Source organism: Staurois parvus, unplaced genomic scaffold (genome assembly GCF_062004578.1).
Source record: "Staurois parvus isolate SC_StPar_1 unplaced genomic scaffold, SC_StPar_1.0 ptg000020l, whole genome shotgun sequence".
In the NCBI taxonomy this organism is placed as follows: Eukaryota; Metazoa; Chordata; class Amphibia; order Anura; family Ranidae; genus Staurois; species Staurois parvus.
This window is the reverse complement of record NW_028317816.1, coordinates 340,423-350,000: the sequence shown is the minus strand read 5'-3', so window position 1 is coordinate 350,000 and position 9,578 is coordinate 340,423. Positions and strand designations below refer to the sequence as shown.

At 42.1% G+C, this 9,578-nt stretch overlaps 1 protein-coding gene across 1 annotated transcript; it reads right to left on the bottom strand.

Annotated features, from left to right (window-relative positions):
* Window positions 1-5,143: 5,143 nt before the first annotated feature.
* Window positions 5,144-7,865, bottom strand: LOC149472258 (protein kinase C delta type-like). The gene is made up of 3 exons (XM_089687629.1): window positions 7,692-7,865; window positions 6,976-7,170; window positions 5,144-5,284 (listed from the first exon to the last, which is right to left on the bottom strand). The coding sequence occupies exons 1-3, from the start codon at window positions 7,863-7,865 to the stop codon at window positions 5,144-5,146; spliced, it is 510 nt and encodes a 169-aa protein (XP_089543755.1).
* Between the last annotated feature and the right edge of the window lie 1,713 nt (window positions 7,866-9,578).

The following is a 9,578-nucleotide window of genomic DNA, read 5'->3' as shown; positions in this document are numbered from 1 at the left end:
ACATTGTCTCCAATGGGGAAAAAATTCCTTCCTTGCCCCCTAAGGCAATTGGATCATCCCTGAGGTATCAGCCTAGGGTGCTCAGTTAATTTTCCTGAAAAATGCTATCTATCTATCTATTTATTATCTATCTATCTATCTATCTATCTATCTATCTATCTATCTATCTATCTATCTATCTATCTATCGATCAGGCAGTGTTATCCTCTGACTCCTCAGAGGTAATGCTATTTCAGACCCCTAAACCTTCCAATGATTCAAAGGAAGGCAGAAAACCCCTACATTGGCTCCAATGGGGAAAAAATTCCTTCCTGACCCCAAAAGGGGATCGAATCATCCCTGAGTTATCAGTCTAGGGTGCTCAGTTCGTCTCCCTGAAAAATGCTATCTACTTATCTATCTATCTATCTATCTATCTATCTATCTATCTATCTATCTATCTATCTACAATATTATGACAATGAGAGGCTCTGTCATGGTATGAGTTTAGGAAATGGATATGGAAATGAAACAGCATTCGCAATGTTGCAGTTTATGAAGCTCCAGAGTATTTGTTATGAGTGTAGAAAGCTGTTATTTAAGCTTTCTCTGGGTTTTGTAACCCCTGATTGGGGCCCTGGAGTTTGAAGGTTCCAAAGTGTCTTGGGCGGGATGGAGCCTTCAATCCCATGTCTGGGTTTTGCTGGAGGCCAAACCTGATCATAGCTCAGGGCTCCCATTTTGGAGAGAGAACCCTGTCAGGAGAGCTGTGTGTTCCTGAAGGAGATTGCACCCCATGTTGGGGGGATTCCTTGGGAACCTCAGGATAGCAACATGGGTCTGGGAGACCAAAAAGTAAAAAAACCTACAAAGGAGTAAACGGGACCCATTGATCACATGTGATTGCTATGTATTATATGTAAGCATTAAAAAAACCCCAAAAACTGTAAAAAATTAAATACATAATACTGTATTGAGATTTTTTTAAAAAACATTTTTTACATTTTTTTTTTTTAACCACTTGCCAACTGCCTGCCCGTATTGTGCAGGCGAGCAGCGGCTCTGGACAAAGAGACATAACTTTACGTCGCTTTCTATTTGGATTGTGAACATGCCTGTGCTACCTGCTGAAAAAAATTTGAGTGTCTTTTACAAACTCTGAAAGGTGTAAAAAATTTAAAATGAAAACCTTCAGATGTTAAGAGAAATTTGATTATTTACACTTTTTCGTACGGTCATTTTTCACCATTTCACAAAAAGGCGCATTTTAAATGTAAAAATATTTGTTATTCATTAACTCCATTGCATGCACGGAAGTGACATTCTACTCCAGTCAATGACAGCGGCTGGCTATACCCAGAAGCCAGACGCTCGAAGATGTCAGTGGCTGGCAGGGAGCTCCAGGATGTCGCATCGCTGGAGCCCAGGTGAATATAGTTCCACTTTAAAGGATGTTTATCAATCGAGCGGCATTTATCTGACCAGCTGGTTGTACAGACGTTGATCGATAAATCAACTTCTGTACAACCACACTCTCCATTCTTGGATTGAAATTTGTGTGGTCCCTGCTGAACCAGCTGAATTTCGATCCATGTATGGCCAGCTTTACTGTCTGCCTGTATGGAGTTATGGGCAGACAGGTGAGTCTGCCGGAGCCTGACATTGCACCCACGAGCTACCGATTGTGGATGCAGTGCTTTGCGGGCTCCATGGTAAAGAAAATCTATAAAGGCACCTTTTTAACCAATTCAATACCGTGCAATTTTACACCTTCCTGCCCAGGCCATTTTTCAGGTTTCAGCGCTCTCACACTTTGAATGACAATTGCACAGTCATACAACATTGTACCCAAACTAAAATTTTGTCATTTTCTTCACACAACTAGAGCTTTCTTTTGGTGGTATTTAATCATCGCTGGGGTTTTTATTTTTTGCTAAATTAACAAAAAAGCCCGAAAATTTTGAAAAAAAAACAAGTTTTCTTTGTTTCTGTTATAAAAGTTTGCAAATAAATAACTGTTCTTCATAAATTTAGGCCGAGATGTATTCTGCTACATGTCTTTGGTGAAAATAACCCAAATTAGGATGTATTTTTTAGTTTGTAGGAAAGTTATAGAGTTCACAAACTATGGTATAGATCTGAATATTGATCAATCCTGAAGTACTGACAGCCAATCTAATTTCCTGAGGTCCAAGAATGTCAGAACATTACAGATATCCCCCAAATGACCACTTTTTGCAAAGTAGACAGTCTGACGTACTTCATAAGAGGCATGGCGAGTTTTTGAAGTTGTATTTTTTTGTCATAATTTTTCGGAAAATGAAAAAATAAAAAAAATTATTTTCACTATTTTTTTTACATACTGTCACCAGTGCAGTATAGCGTCATCATATAACTGGCATGGCGGTGATCAGGGACACTGACTGGTGACAGTGTGAAAAAAAAAAATATATATATATATATATATTTATTTTTTTTTATTAAATTTTTTTTAAGATTTTTTTTTCATATGTCCAAAGTAGTACAATGTTAACATAGTAACATTGTACTACTTTGGGGAAGTGATCAGTATTTTTTTTTTTACTTTGATATAAGCAAGCATTTACCTGAATGACATCGATTCATTCAGGGTTTTTTTTTTTTTTATTTGTGCTTAGCTGTGATTTGGCCACAGCTAATCACATGACATGTGCATGTGATTAGCTGTGACCATTCACAGCTAGACACTAGTATACAATGGATGGCATGAATGAAGCCATCCATTGTATACAACTGTCATGTGACCTGCTGTGATTGGTCACATCAGGTCACATGGTACCGGCAACAGGGGGCCGGTACTCAGATCTGTCATCGGCCGTGTCCGAGGTACACGGCTGGTGACAGATCGCGCCGCTGAGCCGCTCTGCAAGCGCGCGAACTGCGCATGTGCGGGAGGACGCCATATGGCGACCTCCCGGAAAGCTAATACATTTTTGCGGACGCCATTTGGCCATAGGCCGGGCGTCACATGGTTAACATACAAACTCATATGCATTTATTTTTTTACAAAAGATGAACTTAGCCTTTAAGGGTTTGAGAGAGGCAGACATTTTTGTATTGTTTTCCCAATTAGGGCTCTATCACATGACTGTTTACTTCCATTTGCAATGGAGGGCTATGTTTTGCCAACACAGGGATGCACAGATGTGCAGATGTCTACTAGGACACACGGCTGCATGGGCACAGCCAATATGTCCCAGTGTGACATCCAGCTTTGAACCCACCCAGGGTGAGTTCGGGGACACACACCCTCACAGATGTCACATTAGGACGCAGTGGCTGTCAGTGGCGGAACAAGGTAATCTAATGCCAGGGCAAAGATGCTAAATGGTGCCACCCCCCCCCCCCCAAAAAAAAAGAACTATGAGCATTATATATCAGCAAAATTCCCCTCCCTCTCCCACTCAAAAAACTGAGCACTAATCTGCACACTTATCCCTAAGCATAAATTTCATTTGCAAGCCATTTGCAATTCTACCCATCCCCCCCCCCCCCGCTGGAATCCCCAACCCGCTACAAATGTTTGCCCCCTTTCCCTTCTCTGCACAGATCCTCTACCCCTCAAATTCCCCTCTGATCATAAATCTTCTCCCCCCTATTGAATCTCCTCTCCTAGCACAAATCCTCCCCCCTAAATCCCCCTCCCTAACACAACTCCCCCTCCTAGTACACATCCTCCCCCCATATCCCCCTCCCTAATACAAATCCCCCTCCTAAATCATCCTAACACAAATTCCCCCCCCCCCACAAATTTTTCCTCCTAAAATGAGTTGTACGTCATAGCCACCACCGAATTTCCTCCTCCCAGTACATTTCCCCCCCCAATCCCCCATGCTAACACACATACCCCCAACCCCCCTCCTAGCAATAATCCTCTTCTTCCTCACCATACTATCACAAATACTCTTATCCCCAGCATAAATGTTTGTTACTCTAAAGCTGCTGTTACTACTCCTTCCAGCTTGTAAGTAGGAACTCTCTAAGCAGCAGCGCCCCCCCCCCCCACCTCAGGTGTTTCACTGTGCCCAGGGTAGCCGCCCCCCCTGCCCACCCCTTGTCCCAGCCATGGCACCTGTGTCCAGGCAGCTGTTTGTCCCAGTAAACATTTATGGGATTGCCTGCACAAGGATACACATAATCTGTACATCCACATGTAGGCAAAACACGGCCTTGCATAGCACATAGAGGTAATCAGCTATGTGAATAAGCCCTTTTGTGTTGTTTGGACTCCCCTCTCATAGCCTGCTCATTCTCCACATGTCCCACCAATGACATGCTTAGTGATTACTCTTTGGGAGTCATCTAGCCAGATTGCTCCCTTGAGAGCATGCTTCTCTCTGGACTGCCTATCAGATTGTGGCCTGTTTGCGCATGAGTAGTACGTGTGGCTACATCATGTATATTACGATATTGTTTCAGCCTATATGGGGATACTGTCCTTTTGTTTTCATGCTTATATCTTTTTTTAAATCTGTGAATAAATAAAATGTACGTTTTAGGGCCAGTTAACAAGATAGCACAAGAACGCGTTCCTGTGTGTTGCGATTTTGCAGCTCATTAATTTGAATGGACTGCTAATTACACTGGAACACAAAAAAAGTAATGAATGCACTACTATTAAAAAACACGCTACACCAAACCAGGTGGTACTAAAGTACCATATGATTTGGTGGTGCATTTCTTATCTGCATTTGTGGTACTGTAAAAAATTAATTGGCACCTGCATGTAGATCGCAAAGACAATAGGATCACCTGCAGTGTGGAAAACGCGCAGGAGTTGCATCTTTTCTGCACCCTGTTCTGGTATGAACTGGCCCTGAAAGATGAATTCCAGGTATAGATATTTTTCCACAGATACATTGTTCCAATGTAACTATGTATATACCATACTCGTGGGATCCCTCTAGAAGATGGAAATCACTGTAGTAGCCACCATCACCGCTTCTACAGCGCTACTCCAGTGATCTCCACTGTCTTCCAGGTGCTGTGCCAAACATTCTGTATTCTGGAGGTTGTTTGCTTGGCACGGGCACCATTCAGAGAATGCATGGCATTATCTCAATGATTACAAAGCATTCTCTGGTTGGACGAGATGAATAATGGGATGTCTTCGCCCCTCCCTTATTCATATACTTACAGATTCAAATCGAATTTCCGGGTGCGGCGGTCTCTCATATAACTTGGCCCAGTTGACCTCTTTGAAGAACGGGTTCTGTCTGAGGTGCTTTACTAAGCCCATTCGTATGTCTTGGTCAGTACATAGGAGCTTTAAAAGAAAATGAAATAAAGTAAGAAACACATAAAGAAAAATAACAATAGCTAAGCAATAGAACCCCTATTTAATATTTGATTTTGACAGTTAGTGCACATTTCAGCTTCCATCATTTGACTTTTAAACCTGCTACTCTGTCAGGGTTGGATTGAATCGTAGCATGGTCCCCTATTTGTGTATTATTAGCTCATAATAGTTTTTAATAGCAAATAATTATTGATATCACTGAATTAAAAATGGTCTTTCTATTAAATCTGCAACGGATATGTTTTTTTTTCTTATAATGATGGCAACATCAGGAGAAATTTATATTCTGTGTAAGGAATAACCCCCCCAAAAAAAATCACATTTTCTGCATGTGCAATGGCCCCATCACTTTCCAGATGAACCACACAGACTGTGAATTCAAGTTCTACACATCCTCTACAATTGAATTCAAGGGATACAAGGGCTGCTGCTTTCTTTACACAACCGCTGCAGTATGATTTTCATTTTTGGTGGTGTACTTTCTAAGGCTTTTTTAGTGCTAAAGTGATAAAAGGGCTGTTTCTTTCCTTATGACTACCGTAAGACCTCTATGGTGGGCTCTAAGTAAAGGCAGATCCTTCGACAAAGCAGTCAGCATGCTTAATATACTGTCATGACCTACATCAATGGTCTCCATGGGCCAGTTGCAGACCTTTGCTTGCCTTTTTCTGGCACTTAGAGGCACTGTCCTTTCCATTTATATGAAGCACTCTTCCTCCCACTGATACCAACGATGGAACATATTTCCTGTCACTGACACTGATGATGGGGCACTATTCCTTTCACTGACATCAATGATGGAGCTCTATTCCTTGCACTGACATCAACGATGGGGCACTGTTCCTCCCACTAATACCAATGATTAGACACTGTTCCTCCCACCTGATATAAATGAAGGGGCCCTGATCCACCCACTGACACCAAAGGTGCGGCACTATTCCTCCCAGGGATACCAATGATGGGACATTATTCCTTTCATTGACACTAACGATGGGGCACTATTCCTACCACTAACACCAATGATGGGGCACTATTCCTACCACTAACACCAATGATGGGGCACTATTCCTCCCATTGATATGAACAATGGAGCACTATTACTTCTACTGACACAAAAGATGGGGAACTATTACTCCCACTAATGCCTAAGACGGGGCATTATTCCTTCTATTGATGCAAAAGATGGGGAACTATACCTTCCACTAATGCCAAAGATGGGGCACTATTCCTTTCACTGGTATAAATGATGGAGCACTATTCCTCCCACTGTTACCAATGATGGGGCACTATTCCTTCCACTGATATAAATGATGGGGCACTATTACTCCCAGTGATATAAATGATGGGACACTATTACTGCCACTGATATAATTGATATGGTACTATTCTTCCCATTTTTTTTACTCTCACTGATCACCAAGCCTTACACATTGTTATTTCCACTAATGCTTGGGCAGTTTCCACTCCCATTGGCCACAGTCCGCCCTCCCTAAAATCTAAAGGCTGGCTCTTTGTTTAAAATGTTTAGAGGCCCCTGACCTACATGAATGTGTACAGGTAAGAATGTGAAATTGTGTTTTCTAAAATCCTAACAAGAATATACACTATATAACCTAGAAAGTATTTTGTCCCTTATAAATAGCTTTGTGTATACTTACCATTTTTATGAGGTCACGGAGATGACTGTTCATTGTCATTGAATAATAAGGCTGTGTGAAAAGCACTGTCATCAGCATTTCACTTTTGGTCTTCTGGTGTTTGTAGAATGGGTGGTTACCTACAGCCATCTCATATACTATTAGTCCCAGTGAGAAATAATCAGCCACGGTAAAGTATCGTTCATCTCGAAGAACCTGTAGAAATAAAAGGGAGAGAAAGAAGTATGAGAACATTCTTGGGTCAGGCAGAGGACAGAGATGCCTCCATGTTGGCATATGTGATATAAGAAGCTTCCCAAGATTCCCAAAATCATGTTCAAAAGACATCAAATTGGGGCAGAGCTTGTGAATATTGGAGGCGAGGCTTAAAGTGTATATATGTGTATATATATATATAACATTTTTGCTTTTGTGTTGGATGGAGTCGATAAAATAAACTGGCAGGACAAACAGAGAGGGTTAATCTGCCCTTTATATTCGCCCTTGTATAAAAGTGATGACAGCAGGGGAGCTGTTACTGAAGCTTTTTTCATATTTGCATGCCTCAATTGGGTCCTACAAACTAGCTCCAAAACTTCAGCTCAGAACTTCCCACCTATTGATGAGGATATAGTTCTAACCCCTTTAACGTTTTTATATATCCAATAATGTTAATTGGTATATCTGAATAACGAAAACCATAAAGTCTAATATCAGAGTGGTAGAAGGTTACTTACTTCTGGGGCCATGTAACGCAGTGTCCCGACAAATGCTTTAATTCTTCTGTGTTCTGAGACACCAATCATCGACAAGCCCAAGTCGGCAATTTTGGCATGGCCATCGTTGTCCAATAGAATGTTAGTTGGCTTTAGATCTCTGTAAGGAAAAGGAGGGGATGGTGAGCTATGCATATCCGACAAGTTTACTAAAGGTGGAAAAATACAAATTTATATACATGTATCGTTGTGAGGAGCTCACTCCTCTTGCTGGATTTTTTTTATTAATAGACTGTGGCATGAGTCCTGAGACTTCTGCAACAAATGGAATGAGACATTATGGAAGGCTAAACAACTGGGAATTGGAAAATTAAATTAAGGCAAGGGATGATTCCTCCAGCATTCTGTACCCATAACTAAAAATGATTCAGATGGCATGATCCAATAAATACCCCATTGTTAATCAATATAATTCATTCATTACCTGTGCACAATATTCTGAAAATGCAGGAACTCCAGTCCACATAGTATATCCGCAGTGAGATTTCTGATGGAGAAAGAAAGAAAGATATTAGCACTCAAAACCATCATATACCAATTAAAGCTAAAAATGAACAAATTTCTTCCTACAGATCATAGGTGTATGGATGTACTGGGCTGAGTTGGAAGGGACTGGCTACTTAACTACCTGTCCTCAGTGGTCAGCCACCCCAACTCTAGTGTGACCCAGTCATTGGTCTTACCTTATGGTTTTCTCAGGAAATGGAGCTGTATTCATTATCAATTTGTAGAGATTCCCTCTGCTCAGATATTCCATGACAAGAATGATTTGGTCCTGTGTGAAAAAAAAGATACAGGTTACATTACATTTACATTACATTCAGCTCCCAAGTTACCATTTGCAGAACTAATTTAGGGAGTCTGGAACAGTAGTGGAGTGCAATACGGTAAAGAGAGGAAGAAAATGGAAGAAGAAAACACTTACTTCTGATTGGAATGAGCCATATAGATGGGTAATAAATGGGCTGTTTCTAACTGCTTCCAGCAGCTCAATTTCTCTACTGGCAGCGCTGGGATTTTTGTAATTTTTCTTTTCAACTATCTTCACTGCCAGCATCTTGCTAGTAGCGGGATGAGAGGCCAGCATCACATTACCAAAGCTCCCCCGCCCAAGTATCTTATGAAAGGTGAAATTATTTTTCAAGGCCAGTTTGTATGACTTGTCGCACATGGGACTGGTTTTGGGAGTCACTTCAGGTGACCAATCCTTTTTGGCAGCGGTGTTTGACACCACTGCACATGGGCGGTCCTTCTTGGTTTTGTTGGATGGGACTGGTGGAGATAGCTTATGTTTGATGCTGGTGGCAGGAGTGTAGGGTAACACTCTGCGTGATCGGTCCTTTGTGGCACCAGTGTTGCTGACCCTTGTATGTGACAGGTCCTTCATGGCACCAGTTACTGGGGACACGGAACGTGACCGATTCTTCATGGCACCAGTGTTTGGCATCACTGCACATGGCCGTTTCTTCATGGCACCAGTTATGGGGGCCGTGGAACGTGACCGATCTTTTATGGTACCAGTGTTTGGCACTATTGCACGTGACGGGCCCTTTATGGCACCAGTTAGGGGGGCCGCGGAGCGTGACTTAATCTTTATGGCACCAGTTTGTGGCAGCACTGCAGGTAACCGATGCTTCACGGCACTGGTGTTTGACACCGCTGCACGTGACCGGTTCTTCATGGCACCAGTAACTGGGGACACGGAACGTGACTGATCTTTTATGGCACCGGTGGTTGGCACCACTGCACGTGACCGGTTCTTCACGGCATCAGTTACAGGGGCCACGGAATGTGACTTATCCTTTATGGCACCAGTGTTTTGCACTACTGCATGTGGCCGGTCCTTCA

What these genes read in the sequence shown, in the direction of transcription:
- LOC149472258 (XM_089687629.1), bottom strand. Translation starts at nt 7,865, where the DNA reads ATGCATAGCTCACCATCCCCTCCTTTTCCTTACAGAGATCTAAAGCCA. An exon ending in TGCGTTACATGGCCCCAGAA is followed by an intron (nt 7,171 to 7,691) that starts GTAAGTAACCTT and finishes TTATTTCTACAG; the next exon opens with GTTCTTCGAGATGAACGATA. An exon ending in TCCGTGACCTCATAAAAATG is followed by an intron (nt 5,285 to 6,975) that starts GTAAGTATACAC and finishes TTTCTTTTAAAG; the next exon opens with CTCCTATGTACTGACCAAGA.